The following is a 19,339-nucleotide window of genomic DNA, read 5'->3' on the forward strand; positions in this document are numbered from 1 at the left end:
CAAATACAAAATTATTCATAATTTTTTTTTCCAACAAAATCATGGAGAACTAATATTCGTAATGAATATCAAGTAAATCCATACAATACTCATTCTAGTCAATATCTTCAGTCACACTCAAAATACACAACAAGATGTGCCTTAATAACTATCATATATTTAGTTTCAGTAGTAGACAAAGCAACAGTGTATTGTAAAGTAATCTTTCAACTAATAACACAATTACTAATGATGAAAATATATTTAGTAAGGGATCTTATTTTGTTAATATCTTGTAAATATTGTAAAATCTATTAAATTCTCTTTCAATATTATTTATCAAGGTTAGCGATGTATCTAAGCGTGTACATATCGTAGTATACATAAGACACCCCATTACACTAAAGCATGGACTCAATCTCATGCTCTGCCTAAATATTAGATTTCTGTTAACTTAGAAGGTTAGATTCATTTCGAGTCAAACCACAAAATATGATATTTTATCATATCCCAACAAAGTATCATCTAAATATATTTACGTCAAAATTACTCGCATCTTAATATGCCACAGTGAGAATCTAATATTAGTATATCAATAGAATATCATATTTAAAGGTTGTCATTGCTTAGGGGTGTCAACGGTTCGGATTAGTTCGGTTCTATAAGAATTCAATAACCAAATCATTTTTAACCGTTTCGAAAAAATAAGAATCGTAACTGGACCATTACATATATAAAACCAAACCATGATTAATCCATCGCATCAGACCGGTTTCGTTTCTATCCAATTAACATTTAACTTTTAAACATTTTCACAAAATATGAAATTACAAACAAATTTGTTAATTAAAATAAACCCATAACTTCATTAATACTTCAAATCTTGAAGTAAAAGTAGAACAAAATAATTCATAGACTAGCTCATCAAAAGATATTATATCAACCATTTAATATAGCAATAGCACATAAAATTTTAGAAATAAAAGAGTTCATGAATAACAATAACAAACAACAAAAAAGAAATAAACAAAAACTAGCAGATTAAAATTGCAAATAATAATATATTTATGCGTATGTAGATATATACTCAAAAAATTATAATATATATACAAGTATAATATCGGTTCCGATTTGGTTTGAACCACGGTTTGAAAAGAAAAATCAATAACCAAACTAAATATATCGGTTCTTAATTTTTTAGAACCAGAACCTAACCGTTGAACCATAGAACCAATCCAAAAGGCATAGTTCGATTCGTTTTGATCCGGTTCACCGATTTTCAGATATTTTTTGACACCCCTACCATTGCTGAGATTAAATAACTCCAAATAGTATTAAAAGCCAGTAAAATAAAGCCTTAACAAAAAACAAATTAGGATAGTGGATTTGTGCAGCAAATCTAGCTAAGACATATTTGGATTTTTTAGATCTGGGCCGAACAGATATTAGTGGATTTGGGTCAGGCTATGTCATATTCGGGTAGATTTGGGGCAATGCTTAGAAGACTAACGGCTATGGTGGAGAGTAATTGATGACAATGGCGTCGACAGAGATGGAAGGTGATGGCAACAATGATGGAAATAGCAGAGGCTGTTGGTGGTGGTGGCGAAAAATGAATGATCAAAAAGACGCTGAAAGTCTAGCACTTGCAATTGAGCAGGAGGCGATGACTAGAGAAGATGAACAAGCGAACATTTGCGAATATGTCGATGATGGCAGATCGATTACAATGGCCATTGACGATTGGAGGCAAAAGGACTAATGGTAGTGGGCGATGATGGAGCAGAGACAGCTCAATACTGTAGTCAGGGGCGGAGCCAATATAGGCCTAGTGAAGGCCTTGGCCCGCCACTGATTTTGGCCTGCACTCAAGCTCGCTAGAAAATTGGGTATTTGAAAACCCTTACTCAATCAATCCCTCTCTCGCTCACCTGCTGCCCACCCCCTCTGTTATTCTCCCTCTCTCGCATTAACTCTCACTCATTATCGTCGGCTTCTACTTCATGTCTCTCGCCCTCACTTGCTCCGGCCTTCCTCCGTGCCTCCGTCGAATCAGACGACTCTGACCATTGCTGAGGTGAGTGACTGCACTCTCACCCTGCAATTAAAACACAATAAAAACAAATCATAATAAAACTTTTATATTTTTTTTATTTTAGTGAGAAGTTTATACTCGCCAGTGTACGAGTGCAGTTGTAGTCCAAATTTAAATTTATATTTTCTGGATGAATCCAGGTCGTCCACTGAGAGATTTATTTATAGCAAAAGAAAAAGAATGTCACACACACGCACACGCATTTGGACAAATTGACAACAAGATTTTTTATGGTTTTGTTTTTAGACAACAGATACTAGAAAATAAAGTAAGGCAAAAATTGAAATAAACATTAAACGTAAAAATATGAATTTAGATAGTGCTTGAGTTAAGACAATTTCAGTACCAACCCGTTGATTACCAAATTTTAGCATAAAAAATTAGCAACATTAATTTAATTTCAGATATGAGGGTTTGTTATTAAATGCAATTAGAGATGATGATAGTTCTAGGTTAAGCAATCCCCATACATGATATGCGAGATTTTAATTTAAGCAACCACCATAAATCCAATTGCAATTAATATACAAAACAACTAAATTAATCATCTGGGTTTAGGTATGATAGCGTTTCCAGTTCTAGTAACTCTCATACATGGCATGAAAGCTCTAAGTTAGGCTTACGATCCAATCCAAACCTAGTGATTTTTCAATAATTAATACACACTCATACTGAAATTTAAATTAATGTTACTTATTTAAAGCGTAGCTTTCTTTAGGAATCATTGGCGTTGGACACTGTCCTTGCCTTAACCCAATATTAGATTTAGCTACTCATCTTTATTTGAAAGTTAATTGACAGGAATTTAAATGACGCAATTTAAATAACAGAATTTAAATGACAGGAATTAAAATAGTAAAAACTAACCGGCCATTTAGGCGGTGAATAATTAAAAGACAAGAATTAAAATTGCAGGAATTTAAAGGCATAAACTAACCGGGCATTTAGGCGGTGAATAATTAAAAGACAAGAATTAAAATTGCAGGAATTTAAATGCATAAATTAACCGGCCATTTAAGCAGTGAATAATTAAAAGACAATAAATGACATAAGAATTTAAAAGAAGAAAAAAAAGAAGTAAGATTATAAAAGAAAGTACTAAAGAAAATGAGAAAGAACAAGAACAATTCTCAAAGAGAGAATTATAAGGAAACAACTAAACTTTTATTCAAGAATAATAATCACACTTACAAATGCAATCAAGTGATCTATTTATAGGCCACAAGATGCAATACAAACCACACAATTTCAATTATTCAACTAGACATAATTATATCTAATGGGTACTCACACACTTAAAGTTAAATAGATTTTAGTTATAATACACGTACACCTAATATTAAATGGATTTTAGCTAAAATACACACCTAATAAAGCACTCATAAAGTTAAATGGATTTTAGCTATAATATCCACCTAATAGTTAAATGGATTTTAGCTAAAAAACACACCTAATAAAGCTCTCACATAAAAAATAAAAATAGATTTCTATAAATTGGTTTTTAATCTTCATTAGGATTAAAAATAATCCTTGGGCCTTCTCCAAATAATATCTTCCATGGGTTGCTCAAATTGGGCCTTAATTCTTCATGGGTTTGAATTCTTCATGCCTAAAAAAAAATAAAAATAATTTAATGTTATTAATAAATTATATATTATATATATGTATTACACATGACACATATATATATTAGATTATATTATATATATATATATTACATGCATGCATATAATGATGTATATGTGTTATATATAATTTTATATATTATTATTATTTACTTTAGAACTTCATTTCATTCATCTTTCAATTTAAATTTGCATATAACCATAAAATATATATTAATATCTAATTTAAACCATTTTTAAGATCAAAAGAAGGGTATAATTATAACAAATTTTTTATAAAATTAACCACTAATCAGTGAGGTCGTCGTTGGCTCGTTCGTTCGTTCGCCTCGCTCACCCTCCTCGGTCTCTCACTCGCTCGCTTCGCTCAGTTCGTTAGTCGTTGTCGCTCTTGCCTTTTGCTTGCTGTTTGCAACGTTGCTGTCTCTCTGAGCTCTCTCTGGGCCTTTGGCTCCATCGCTCATTGGCATCGCCGACTAGCTGCCTCTGCCTCACCCTCGCCGGCGTGACGGCGTCGTCGCCTCTGCCTTGCCCACTCAGGCTAGGCCTTCCGGGCTTTGGCCCTCTGTCTTTCTTATTTTTTTCTTTAGTAAGTTTGACCCTCACTGAAAATTTTTCCTAGCTCCGCCCCTGACTGTAGCAGCAGTGACGACGAATATATAGAAACCTTAGGCGATGAAGAATATGAAGGGTTGCAGATCTGACGATTAAGATATGCCAAAATGCTAATGGTTTGATACCAATTTATAAGGATTTAAGATTGAAAGTAAACCATAATCAAACCATCAAACATACAAACGAATACAAAAGATTTAAGAATAAAACTCAAATAGAAAAAAATCATATGTAAAAATAATAAAATATCACTATAATGATATTGATATTGCAATAATTATAGAATATTGAATACTTATTTGTAGATCTATTATAGATACAACAATAACAACATATTCAGCCTTTATCCCACTATGTGGAGTCGGCTACATGAATTTTAAACTTTCATGTATTTCTATCTTTTGTCATATCTTCATTTAAATCCATACACTTCATATCAAACTTTAATGTCTCTTCCAAAGTTTTATTGGGTCTACCTCTACCTCTTTTTTTGATTAATTGTTTCATTTCATCAACTCTCATCGCAGGAGCGTCTTTTGGTCTCCTTCTCACAGACCAAATCATCTTAGTCTAGTCTTTCTCATATTCTCCTCAATTGGCACAACTCCTACCTTATTACGAATAACTTTATTTATAATTTTATCATTTTTTATATGGCCGCATATCTATCTTAACATCCTCATCTCCGCTACACTCGTCTTTTTTCTCATACTGGTATTTGACTGCTCAACATTTTGAGCCATACAGTAAGACTGGTCTTATAGCTGTCCTATAAAATTTTTCTTTCAGTTTTAATGGGATTTTACCATCACATAACACTCCCGATATATTTCTCCATTTTAGCCAACTTGCCTTAATTCTATATTTTGATTAGAAGATAATAAATGAAAATAAATTTTCAATTATAGATATATTTTAATCATAGTCAAATTTAAATTACGAGTCACAATTTTCACACCTAAAATGCCTTCCCCTCTCTCTCTCTCTCTTAAATTTGCTGGCAATTTTTTTTTTTAATTATAAGTTTGTATAAAAGATTGTATGTAAGGCAATTATAACAGAATTCTGTAATACAGGAAAACATTGACAAAACAAAATTTATACTAAGCAATCATTTAAACACCTTTTTTGTAAAAAAAAAAAAATTATGTAAAAAAGTTATACATGCAAATTTGTCAAAGTTTTATGCAAAATTGCAGAAGCCGTATAATAGTTATTTTACTGTTCTATTATTTCACGTAAATGATTGTCTTAAATATAAATAATAAATAGAAACATTATATAGACTAATAATAAATGTTATAAACTTATAAAACCATGTACAAGTAGGAAAACTGGAAAAGTAAGGGCGGAGCAAGCGAGGCCCATAATTAAGTTCAATTCTTAAATTAATTTTAAATTATTATATTAAAATTTAATCTAAATAGGTCAAATGATTAAAATCCACTTAGTCTTAAGTCCTAATTTATTTAATTTCTAAATTTATTCTATTTCTTGTTTTTTTTCTTAATACCCACTCAATTTTCTTTCTTTTCTTTTTGTTGCTACTGCAATAGTTGAAAAAATATTTTTTATAATAAACATTATAAAGAATCGTTTATATAAAAGAATTGAAAATTAATGAATGAATGATAAATTAGTTGCATATGTTAAAAATAATATATTTAATAAATTAATAATAAAATTATTATATGACGTTATCAAAACATAAAAAGTTATAGGAAATAATTGTAAAAAGTTTTTATATTTTAATATTTTTATTATTATCTTATTTTTAAATTATATTTTCTATATTAACTTCATCTTCATTGAATTAAAATTCTAACTCCACCCTTATAGAAAAGTATATATAAAATTTTTATATAGGTTGATCTGATTTTAATATATGAAAAAGCATTCATCAAACTACCACAATCTTTAATATATAAAAAATTCATTAAGTGTGTGTCTCTGCATTTGGGTTAATGCCTGGTCGTTGAGGAGTTGCAAGCTTCATGGGTGACGTCTCGACTCTTGAGGGTGGAGGCAGGGCGGCCCTCAGATTTTGCGGGCCTAAACAAGTATATAAATTAAAATTTTATTGAGATTTTAGATTTTTAAAATTTTAAATTGAATTTGACATTAATAATTTATATAATTAATTTTAAAATTTAAAAAAAATAATTAAAATTTTTTAAGATCCAATAACTAGAACATTAATTTTTTTTATATAAAATTTTGATATATGAATGATATTTATTATTTTAAAAATATTAAAATATAAAAAAATTTAATAAAATATTATTTTTTTTATAAAATTTATAAGATTGATATTTATTATTTAAAAAATATTAAAATATAAAAAATTTAAACGTGCTAGTGAGGTGACTTGAACCAGTGGCCTAATAAATTTTTGATTTAGAACCCACCACCCTATCTATCAATTAAGATAAAATAAAAATAATATAAATTAGGTATTTTATTTCGTATTTATTATATATTTAAAATTCGAATTTATTTTTTGGGGGCTGTCGCCTACCCAGGGCCGGCCCTGGTGGAGGCGGCGCTTGGGTCAGCATCTGCGGTCGACACATGTCCCATGCAAAATGGCCAAGATGCTTGGAAGGTCCAAGTCCTCCCAATTGAATTTGCTATTTGACTGAGCTTTGTTCAACTTGAGTGGCCGCTCAACCCACGTCTCGCTCACCGTAGTCAATCTTCTAAAAAGCCATTCGCAGGGCATTCAATTACCTGCGTGCCATCGCAGGCCGACCATTAGACGCAACAGAAATTATGCGAATGGCCACTTCTGTAAATTAAGAGACCCAGAGCCGTAGGGGCCAAAAATATTTCGAAGATATTTAGAAAGCGGGGGAGGGCCCGGCCTTTGAATTCGCAGGCAGAATCGCAGCCAGCGACTTCCACCTATAAAAGTTTACGCGCCCCCGCCAAAGACCAACGGCCTAACCAGTCTTTGTCTCCGTCTCCATTTCCAATCTCTCTCTCTCGGAATGGATTTCGCCGGCGACTATCGGAAATCTCTGATCCCGAGCTTCTTATACTCCGCCGCATCGCCGTCGGCGAAGCTCGTCGACTTGCCCGAGCCTTCCGCTCTGCGTTCTCCGATGTCGTCGTCTGTGGCGATTTCTCCTTCGCTGCCTAAGAAGAGCTTCGTGGTTCCGGCTCCCAGCGAGCCATTCGGTAAGATCCAGATGTTCTCGCCGGCGTTCTACGCCGCCTGCACCACCGGTGGAATGCTTTGCTGTGGCCTTACCCACACGGCCGTCACCCCTCTCGATGTCATCAAGTGCAACATGCAGGTTAATTTAATTTCTTTTTCATCGCCGCTCTGTTTTAATTAAAATAGGAATCCTAATGATATTCAAATTGTTTGGAACATGTTCTTATTAGTTGATTCTGTTTATTAGAGCATCTCCAACCCTTCGCTTACCTCAAATTTGGGTAAGACCTAATTCCTCTCCACCTCTTAATCCCAAATTTGGGGTAAAGAAATAGTTTATTTATTTATTTTTTATTCTAAATATTTTTTTATAATGTAAATTATTTACTTATTTATTATATATTAATTTAAATTATTACCTAAAAATTACATAATTAACTAAAAAAATTAATTATCAATAATATTAAAAAAGAAAAACATTACATTTACTATCTCAATTAATAAAATATTATATTAAACAGACCAAAATTTATTAATTTTTATTCATTAATTGATTATAATTTATTAATATTATTTAAATATTATTAATACTAATAAGAAGTAAATAAAAATGTAAAAATATATAAATGTGAGATATAAAAGGAATTAAATTTTGTTATAGTTAAAATGAGGGGGGCAAAATAGGAATAAATATATTACCCCAAATTTGGGGTCAAGGAATAGTGCAACCCCAAATTTGGGATAGGATTTAGGGGTGAGTTGGAGAGGGTTTTACCCCAAATTTGGAATTTACCCCAAATTTGGGGTTGGGTTGGAGATGGTCTTAATTCCATGTTTGCATATTAGCTTGTGAGCTTACTTTTATACATGACCCGGATAATGAATGACAGAATGAGGTTTCTACCGTTTTTGTACGCGTTTGATTCATTACAATCAATAAGCCCATAAAAGTAGTTGATAATTACAGAAAGCAACTGTGCCATATTGTATGAGTTTTATATATAAAATTGTGTATGGATTTCATTTTCCAATTTCCATTTGATGCTGGATATGCCTGTGTGTTTTAGTTGTTAAATTAGTTTTTTTTTTAAGTAAAGTGTAAGATTAGATGGTTAAGAAATACCATGTGTATTGTCTAATTTTAGTTAACTTCTTACCCTATTCATGAGACTAAACATGATACGTTGGATAACTTTATACAAGATTCATAACATTGGCTAGTTAATTTTTCATAACATTATTAATTCATGTTGAAAAATAACACCGGATTAGAGCAAGGTCGTAGCTAATAATTTGAGAAAAATAATAAAAATAAAGAAAATGAGACACATAAATTTTACGTGAAAAACTCCTAAATAAATCAAGATAAAAACTAAGAGTAAAGATAAAATAATTCACTATAGAAAAATAATAGAAGTTACAACATTCTCTCTAAATCACAAGAAAATAATAACAACAATCTCTCATGAAAATAGGAGAAACATTCAGAATATTTTTAACTCTCTATTTTCTCTCTCATAATGGAATACTTGGAATGGATCAATTGAGTTTGGGAAAACAAATTTATAGGTCTCCCCACCGCGTTAATTGTCAAGGATGGCGCTGCATTTTGACACCCTCTTTTTCCAGGTTCCAGTTTCTTCTTTCTTTTTTCCATTATTTTCTTTATTTAATTTTGTGGCTGGCCACCTCTTCAATGTTGCAGGCACCCACTTCTTTGGCTTCTTCTTTCAATTTGATTCCACAACCTTATATAATATTATAGTCGTAACTTTTTGACATTTCAACAATCTCCCATTTGAAGATTTGATTGAGGATCAATCAATCTTCACATCATTCTTTCTTCCTTGCCATTTCTTGTTGCTTATTTCTCTGCTAGACCACTAGAGAATTGACACTAAATAAACTTGTCAGTATTGATCACCTTTGTCAAGAAATCTGCTAGGTTGTCTTTGGTATGATTTTTTTTTACATATCCACGGTTCCTTCCTTCACTTTCTCACGAACGAAGTGGTACTAAACTCGAATGTGTTTTGTTTTTGAATGAAATGTTGGATTCCTTGCAAGATGCAAGGCACTCTGACTATCACAGAATAGAGAAATTTTCTCTTTTTTGTGCCCGAGTTCCTCCAATACCATCTTCAACCAGATTGTCTCTTTACTAACTTGTGTAACTGCTACATATTCTGCTTCTGTTGTTAACGTGGTCACAATTGACTGCAGTTTTGAAACTCAGCTATAGCTCCACTAGCAAGTGCAAACACATATTCTGTGGTGGATTTGCTTTTGTTAAGATCACCAGCATAATCTGAGTTAACCTATCATCTGATAATAAAGTCTGATCCCCCAGACACAATGTGGTCCCCTTAATGTATCTTAGGACCCTTTTCACATCATTCTAATGCTCTTTACCAGGATTCGCAATATACCAACTAACCACTCCCATTGCATGTGCAATGTTTGGTTTTGTACAAATCATAGCAAATATTAAACTTTCCACTACTGATGCATACGGTACTCGAGACATCTCCATATCTGTTCCTCACTATTAGGACTCATATTAGAGGATAACTTGAAATTAATAGAAAATGGGATAGAAATTGACTTACAGTCTTGCATGTTGAAGCGCCACATGACCTTCTTCAAATAATTTTTTTGAGAAAGCCATATCTTCCTATTATTTCTGTTTCGGTGAATTTGCATCTCTAGAAACTTGTTTGCAGGTCCCAAGTTTTTCATTTCAAACTCCCTAACCTACTGTGCCTTCAATTTTTTAATAAGATATTTGTTGGGACCTGCTACCAACATGTCATCTACATAAAACAACAAAATAGTGTAATCACTTTTACCAAACCTCTTGAAATATGGACAAAGGGCCTGCCTTAAATCTTTTGTATCCAAGGCTCATGATGAAGGAATCAAATCTCTTATACCAACATTTTTGCGCCTGCTTGAGATCGTATAGAGATTTGTTCAACCTGCAAATCAAGTTCTCTTTTTCTTTTTCTTCAAAACCTTTTGGTTGGAGCATGTAAATTTCTTCTTCAAGTTCTCCATGAACAAATGCAATTTTCACATTTAGTTGTTCTAGTTGTATGTCAAATGCAACACACATTGATATGACTGCTTTACTTGTTGTAAGTCGTACCACTAGAGAAAATATTTTCTTGAAGTTAACACCTTTTTCCTGAGCATATTTTTTTACCACCAGTCTTACACGATACCGCTCCACTTGGTCATTGCCATCACGCTTGATCTTGTAAATCCATTTGTTTCCTATGGCTTTTCTTTCTTGTGATAGTGGAGTAAGATCTCATGTCTTGTTCTTATGTAAGGCATCTATTTCTTCTTGCATTGTTGTCATTCATAAGGATACATCTGAGCTCTCAGTAGCCTCATGGAAAGTTGATGACTCTCTATCATCTGTTAAAAGACATCTATTTCTCCTTTGTAGTGCCATCACTTTCTTTTCCTTGCAGTTTATCTTTTGTAAATATCACATCTGTGCTGATGACAACTTTGTGGGCAGTGGGATCCCACAAACGATACTCCTTGACTCCATTAGCATATCTCAAGAAGATACATTTTTTGGATTTTGAATCCAATTTCGTTGTTTCTTGGGCATTGTGCATCACGTACGTAGGACTTCCAAACGTATGAAGGTGAGAATAGTCAACTAGCTTATCAGTCCACATTTCCATCGGTTTTTTCAGATAAATCATAGTTGATGGAGATCGATTGATCACATAACAAGTGGTTTTAACTACTTCTGCCTAAAATGACTTAGCTAGATTTGCAGTCTTTAACATTGCTATTGCTTTCTTCAATAAGGTTCTGTTCATCCATTATGCCACTCCATTTTGTTGTGGAGTGTATGTTGTAGTGAACTGTCTCTGTACCTTTCTCTTGACAAAATTCATTAAACTCATCGCTAGTAAATTCTCTTCCATTGTCAGTCCTCAAACACTTGATCTTCCTTCCTGATTCAAGTTCTACTCGCACTTTAAAGACTTTGAAAACTGGGAATACATCCGCCTTCCTTTTGATTGGGTACACCCAACATCTCCCGGAGTAATCATCAATGAAAGATACGAAGTATCTTGCACCTTTTAGGGACAAAATCGGTCCTTGCCAAACATCGAAATAAACTAGTTCCAAGACAACTTTACTTCTAACAGTGGAATTGCTGAATTTTAATCTATGCTACTTACTCATGACATAATGCTCACAATGGGTAATGATACCTTATTAAGTCCTGAGAGAAGCTTTTGTTCTGAGAGAGTCTTCAAACCTTGTTCTGACATATGACCAAGTTTACGGTGCCATATCATCATTGATTCTTTGCAAAGCTTACCGAAGCAACATTCATTTCTCGCTCTTGTAGTCTCTCATTTAAGCATGTATAGATTTGCAGCTATCTTTTCTACTTTTATCACCACAAGCGTGCCTTTGACTATCTTCATGATCCTATTCTCAATGCGGGTTTTGCACCCAACATTATCTAGTTGTCCTAAAGATAATAGATTTTTCTTCAGGCTTTTTGACATGTCGTACTTCTTTGATATTGTGAACTGTATCATTATACATCTTTATTTTGATAATACCAATACTAGCGATCTCCAAAGCATGATCGTTTCCCATAAACACAGATCCTTCTGAGATAGGTTCATATTTATGAAACTATTCTTTTCGAGGGGTTACATGCCATGGGGCTCTTGAATCCATTATCCAAATATCAGTGAGTTTCTTTCTGCCTTCAACAATCGTTGTTGCCTTACTGTATAGAACTTCATCATCATTTAAAGTACTAGCAACATTTCCCTGAGCATTTGATGACTCGAGACCTTTTCCACTCTTTTGAAAACGTCAACACTTCTTCTTGATGTGCCATTTCTTGCCACAATGGTGGCATTTTATGTTTTTCTTACTTATTAACTTCGATCTACCATGATTATTGCCTTCATTAGGACCACATTCCGTTAACTCCCTCTTGTCATCGATAATGCCTTTGCTTGTTGCGAATTTGCCAACCTGTCCTTATTTATGTGCCTTTGTTCCTCTTCTAAAACTATGGCTGCAACATCCTCAAAAGACTAAATAGTCAATGAGAATATTAGTGATCAAGTTGATGATGAGTTGGTCATACGAATCTAGCATGCTTTGAGGTTGAAGTTTTGTACGCTCATTTATATCTATTTTGTAACCCAACTTTGAGAGTTTAGAAAATAGTGTATTGATGGTGTTGATATGATCTGACACTGAAATAGATTCCAACATTCGAAGAGTGTAGAGTCTTCTTTTTAAGAAGATTTTGTTGTGTAGTGATTTGGCCTTGTACAACTTTGTGAGAGTATCCCAAATCTCCTTTGCAGTCTTCTTCTTTTCTACACTTGACAAGATTTCATTGGCTAGACTTAAGTGTAAATTGGCGACAACAGTGATTCATTTTCTTTCACTTGCTATCATTGGTGATCTCTATTGGTCTCTGTCCAATCGCCTTTATACAATCTTTTTTTTGTTAAGATCGCCTTTATGATCTTCATTTTCCATAATGAGAAATTATTCCCATTAAATTTCTCTATCTCGAACTTTGTTGTCATTGCTTTTATCTCGAATTTTTTTTAGCACAAAATTAGCTCCCACTATTTCACATGAATAGTAACCGTACGTGTGAATAGTACCCAGTACCTTTCAAAAGAGTAATTAATAATCTAACTTATTTTTTTGATATGGAGGATCTACTTTTATAGTGGCAATCACAGAACATACGATAAGTAGATATATAAACACTTCAATGTAGGATCTGATACCACTTGTTGAAAAATAATATCGGATTAGCATGGTTGAAGCTAATAATTTGAGAAAAATAATAAGAATGAAGAAAATAGAACACACAGATTTTACGTGAAAAACTCCCAAACAAATCATGATAAAAATCACGGGTAAAGATAAAAAAATTTACTATAGAAAAATAATAGAAGTTACATTTCCTCTAAATCACAAGAAAATAACAACAACAATCTCTCTTGAAATAGGAGAAACATTCAGAATATTTCTAATTCTCTATTTCCCACTCTCATAATGGAATACTTAGAATAGATCAATTGAGTTTGGGGAGACCAATTTATAGGCCTCCCCAACGTGTTTAAAACGCGTTAATTGTCAGGAGTGGCGTCGCCGCATTTTAGCGCCCTCTTCTTCCACGTTTCAGCTTCTTCTTTTTTATTTCCTTTGTTTTTCTTTATTTAATTTTGTGATTGGCCACCTCTTTAACCTTGTAGACACCCACTTCTTTGGCTTCTTCTTTCAATTTGATTCAACTACTTTATATAATATTATAACCACAACTTTTTGACATTTCAACAATTCATTCACCCTTTAATTTATCCAATTAGAGGTGAAATATTTTTTTCTAATATAATAAATATTATATCGGACAATGTCAACAATATGAACTACATTTCCCCTCCCTCCCCCTCTTACTTTTGCCGAAGATATGTAAATAATAAGATCAAATGATGGCACTGCTACGGTTTAAACGGGCCTCTTCTATAGCCCAACAAATAATATGATCTTGCAAATTAATTGTATAATGGACCACTTTATTCACAGTCAACCTTGATCTTGGAATCTTATAATTCAGCGGATACATCTCTAGATTCTCTACACCATGAGTTCAAAGTGAAATTCTCGTTTTTGTTCTTTAATTTATTTAGAACAACTAATTTCAATTTTTTGTTCATGAGATAAGAATTTCCTCTCTCTCTCTTTATATATATATATATATTCCCTATCAATGAGAATACATGAAGTCCCTTTCTTTTCTTTTCTGTTTTTTTTTTTTGCTAAGAATAAGAAGCCTTTTCATGGAAACTGAGTTTTCTCCCATAATGGCACACATGATACAAATGCGATAAATTTTTTATATGCATCTAGTTGCTCGTAAATTATATATACACTCCTACCATAATAAACAAGGCAATTGTATCTAAAGCATGAAACTCTATTTCATAACAATGGGGCTATTAAAAATTTTCATTTTCCACTTAGTTTATTTGTTGGTAGGCTCGGTACTGATACTGCTCAATTTCAGATAGATCCTGCAAAATACAAAGCTGTCACTTCTGGATTTGGAGTTCTATTTAAAGAGCAGGGAGTTAGAGGTTTCTTCAAGGGTTGGGCGCCAACCTTCCTTGGCTATAGCGCACAAGGGGCCTTCAAGTATGGATTCTACGAATTCTTCAAGAAGTACTACTCTGATATTGTTGGCCCAGAGTATGCATCAAAATACAAAACGTTGATCTACCTTGCTGGCTCTGCATCTGCTGAAGTAATTGCTGATGTTGCTCTCTGCCCCATGGAGGCAGTGAAAGTTCGTGTCCAAACTCAGCCTGGGTTTGCCAAAGGGTTGTCAGATGGCCTTCCAAAAATTGTGAAATCTGAAGGAGTTCTGGGGTATGACTCGCAATTTGGCTGTCTACTAAACAACATTATCATTTTTATTTTCTTTAATGTTTTTTCTTTTGAGCTCGTAGTTTATGACTTTCCCTTATTTGGCAGGCTTTATAAAGGGCTTGTCCCTCTTTGGGGTCGACAGATTCCATGTAAGCTCAGATCCCTCATAATTCTATTTTAAACCTTTACCACGAAGTGCAGGGTAATGTAGTTGACCTACCAAAATTTGATCTTATTGAATTTCTGGTCTTTTCCCCTCTGCTTTCCTGCCAGTGGGCTAGTTTCTCTCTGTTTTTTGCAGTCTTATCTTTTTTTGCCAATTCCTGATTCCAATGGAACAGTAGTTCTTAGTTTTAATGTCTTGTTACGGTGCAATTTTCTTGACTTGCTTCATGTTTTCTTTCACATGTTTGGTCCACTCCTGTGATCTCGTAATATATCTGTTATTGGCTGTATATCTCTCTTGCATTGGCTGGAAGCAAAACTAACATCTACCTTTGTTACTGTTTTCTTCTCCAATGTCTAGTAACTTTAGTTCTGCGTAAAAAGAACGGTATCTAAAAAGCTTGCTTTTGTTCGGTGGCATGGTGATTAACAAAAAGGAAATTTTGCAGATACAATGATGAAGTTTTCATCCTTTGAGAATATTGTGGAGCTGTTGTACAAACACGCCATCCCAACCCCAAAGGACCAGTGCAGCAAAAGCCTGCAGCTTGGAGTGAGCTTTACCGGTGGATATCTTGCCGGTATACTCTGCGCTGTTATATCACATCCTGCAGACAACCTGGTCTCTTTTATGAACAATGCCAAGGGCGCAACAGCCAGTGATGTGAGTCAGATACCCCATACCACTCAAATCAATAATTTTCTTCTTTCACTTATACGTGCTTGTGAAAATTTGGGTCAGGAAGGACATTTTGCCTAAAATTTTGTCACCTCGTTAATGGAACTTTTGAAAGTCAATTGATATTATGAATGTCAGTCCACCCTTATTTAGCTAGAATAAAGTGCAGTTGCCTCTGAAGATGATGGCTTATGCTTGCTTGTGTTATCTATTAATGTCATTAATTTGAATATTGCAGGCTGTGAAGCAGCTAGGCTGGTGGGGTCTGTTCACCCGTGGCCTTCCTCTCCGTATTATTATGATCGGAACCCTTACCGGATCTCAATGGTGTATCTACGATGCTTTCAAAGTTTTTGTTGGACTGTAAGTCTACCCTTCCTTCCAAACATGAACTTAATAGTTTCATTCCATGGTAGATTTTAATGTGGTTTAAGCCAGTTTTATAGACATTTTTTATGGTTTATTTTTTAACATTTCAGGTCCTTATGTGTTTCCCCCCCCCCCAAAACAAGCCCTTCCATTACATCAAATATGTTTATCCTTCATTTCATCTATATTTTGGAAGCTTGATCATTTTTGCAGATGTTATTGTTTATGAATTAGTTTCTTGTTTTTTCTTAAAAGTGAGCCAGCCTTGCAAATATGAACATATAAACTAAAATTTGATCTATAATATTTGTGCTTGATTTTTTTAAAGAGGTTTGTTATGTTTATGAAGTTTCTCGCTTCTCTTTTCTTCTAAAATGATGTACGGCTCGTTTGCTTCGACCAGGCCAACCACTGGTGCTATTACTCCTGGCACTGCACCAGCAAAGATGTGAACAGGGAAAATCAACTCTCTTGCAAAGATTTGAGGAGATTGCTCTCTCCTTTGGTGGATACATGACAATGGTATTGGTGGATGGCTTCTAGCTGAAAATTGATGTCTTCAGAGTTCAGACAACACAAATATCAGTTTGAATGTCAATCTAGAACTATCTTGCAGTTGCATTTGATTTTTTAGAGGATGGTTTTGATTTCATCCTCTCTGCTGCGAAAATAAAATTTGTATGATGATACCCTCCTCATTACAATTATGCAAAATTTCATGATAAATTTTTGACGATTGATTGATATTGTCACACTAGTCATAAAGAAGATTAATTGTGCTTAGGTTATACGTGATTTAGATTATTTGTAAGAAATTTTTTTATAGTTTATAAATGTTTCTAAAGATTTCTGCCGTTCATATATTTTGTGCAGACAATTTTCTATTTTAAACGGTGCCAGTTTAACTTAATTAAATTAAATTTAACAACAAATAAAATAAAATTAAAATAAAAAGTCCAAATTGTCCAAGGGTTTCAGATTTGCTTGAACCCATCGGTTGCCTTTGGGGTCAAATCTGGAACCCAGTTCTTTTTCTTTTTCTTTTTTTTCTGAAGGGAGATAAAGAGAGTAATTAAAAATTTGTGACACAATTTATTTTAACATAGATTTTAAACTTGATTTAGTATTAATTGAGTCCAAAAAGAAAAGGCAAAACCGAACCAAATTAAAAAAAAGAGAGACTAAAACCAGCCCACTTGATTTGAATTGATTTTCAAACCTACTTGAATCAATAAACTTTGAATCTAGATCTTAAGTTTGGGCGGAAAGCCAGTGGCCCAAACCTAGCCTGATCTGGTTTCTCTCGGCCCGTATACCCAAGTTTTGTGGCCCAGTGTTATCCAAGAAAAAGTTAATGGCCCACCCCGTGGACTGCAACTGATCTAGACTGGACCCGTAGTCAGGGATTGGGTGTAATTGAAAAATGTTACTTTGTCAAAGTGGGTTACCAAGAGGCACCAAAATGATGAAAATATGTCACACCAATTGTAAAATTATTTGGCCGTCTCCTTTCTCCTCTCTTCCCTTTTTTTCATGGCCCTCTTCAGCAACCGCTTGTTGTCACCTCGTTTATCGCGCATCGATCATCGCTGCATCCCCCTCTTCGCAACAATAAATGTAACGACGATCAACGTGTGAGAGATGAGGCAGCGCGAGATGAGACGACGAGAGAAAGGCAATGCTAAACTATTGCTGAAAGTAGCCATGGGTAAGGGAAAGAGAAGAGACAAGAGGCGGCCAAGCAATTTTGCATTTTGAGTGAGAATTTTTATTATTTTAACGCCTCTTAATAACCCTCTAGATAACCTCCTCTATCAAAATAGCAAGGCCCATTTAACTTTACAAGCCCACCCAACTAGAAAATGAGAAAGTTAAAGCTCTCATATCTAAAAAATTATTTAATATATTCTAGAAAAAAAGTTCAATACTTTTATAATAATTCTATTAGTATTTTTACTGTTTCTTATTTCCAGTAATATTATAATAAATAATCAACAATTTTTTTTTAAAGATATGATGCGATTTCATTAGCCTCGTATTGACTTGTAAAAATTGAAAACCCAAACTAATCATGAGCGTTTTAGTTTAAATTAAAATTTAATACTTTTATAATAATTCTATGATTATGAGCATTTTAACTGAGTTAAACATTTTTTTCCCAAAAACAAAAATTTGTGTCACCCTATTTTTTATTAATAGATTAGTAATTAAGAAGAGTTGGAGAAAAGATAGAGTGAGGCGAACATATATGATGGAACAGTTGTAAATCAAATAGTATTTTAAATGGTATATAGAGTATTTGTTCCACATTGGTAGGATATAAAGTTTTTATCATCTTTTTTTTATATATATTGAGTTTATTTGGGCTTATGAAACATGTTAGAGAGTTGGCCTTGCAAGCATGAGATTGGGCTAATTCAAGACAAAATCGATGATTTTTCCCCTCTGTGCACGTGTTAGATTGTACATTGTAACATTTTGTTCGATTAATTTTTTTTTTCTCTCTTACTTTACTTGAGATTGCCCTAAATTGCTCTTTGATAATTGGGAGAGAGATTGACTCTTTACTGATCAATTCTTTTTTTATAATTCTTTATCCTTCTACTGACCACCTTATCTTATTTTTTTCTTATTCATCTAGTTTTTTGTCATTGATTGTCTCTTCCAACGTTCAATTTCTTCACCTATAAAAGCATCCCCTTGTTGTACTTGTGAATCATGAAATCCATTACCCTTCATCTCTTTACATTTTCTTTGTTGTTTCTATAGTCGTTTGGCTGGTTTATGCACTCTCTCTTATTCTTCTTTTGTTTCCAAATTTCATGAGTACAAACGTGTTTGAAAGAACTTGTTGTATTCTGGGGGATAGCCACGTAAACTTTTACATCGTTTATCGAGAAGTGAAAATTATTCTTAATATTAGCGACATTTGTTGTCGCGTCTCGAACTTCATACATTTATTGTCAGGCTCTGTCTATTTTTTTGGGACAGAAACACTACTCCAAATTTAAGATTAATGGGCCTCGGCATGGCTAAGAGGTCCCTCTAGTTGTTGCTTTTTGGTTGGGATAGAATTGAATTGAATGCAGATGCAGGCACCCGTTTCTTTCATGGTTTGGACCATCGTCTTCCTCTCTCCTCCATAACCGGACAAAGAAGAGCAACGACATTAATCTGACCTCAAAATCATCCAAACT

The 19,339-nt window shown here is 33.6% G+C and overlaps 1 protein-coding gene across 1 annotated transcript; it reads left to right on the top strand.

Moving 5' to 3' along the window:
• The first annotated feature begins 7,170 nt into the window (after positions 1-7,170).
• LOC127794388 (mitochondrial phosphate carrier protein 2, mitochondrial-like) lies at positions 7,171-16,886 on the top strand. Its single transcript, XM_052325424.1, has 6 exons — positions 7,171-7,613; positions 14,568-14,929; positions 15,035-15,078; positions 15,544-15,758; positions 16,012-16,136; positions 16,546-16,886. The coding sequence occupies exons 1-6, from the start codon at positions 7,305-7,307 to the stop codon at positions 16,592-16,594; spliced, it is 1,104 nt and encodes a 367-aa protein (XP_052181384.1). The 5' UTR covers positions 7,171-7,304; the 3' UTR covers positions 16,595-16,886.
• The last annotated feature ends 2,453 nt before the right edge of the window (positions 16,887-19,339 follow it).

The sequence above is a fragment of the Diospyros lotus genome, chromosome 2, assembly GCF_014633365.1.
Source record: "Diospyros lotus cultivar Yz01 chromosome 2, ASM1463336v1, whole genome shotgun sequence".
Classification (NCBI taxonomy): Eukaryota; Viridiplantae; Streptophyta; class Magnoliopsida; order Ericales; family Ebenaceae; genus Diospyros; species Diospyros lotus.

Excerpts from the sequence above, each read along its gene's own strand:
- LOC127794388 (XM_052325424.1), top strand. The coding sequence starts at position 7,305 with ATGGATTTCGCCGGCGACTATCGGAAATCTCTGATCCCGAGCTTCTTA. Across the intron at positions 7,614-14,567 it reads TCATCAAGTGCAACATGCAG|ATAGATCCTGCAAAATACAA; the intron begins GTTAATTTAATT and ends GCTCAATTTCAG. Across the intron at positions 14,930-15,034 it reads AAATCTGAAGGAGTTCTGGG|GCTTTATAAAGGGCTTGTCC; the intron begins GTATGACTCGCA and ends CTTATTTGGCAG.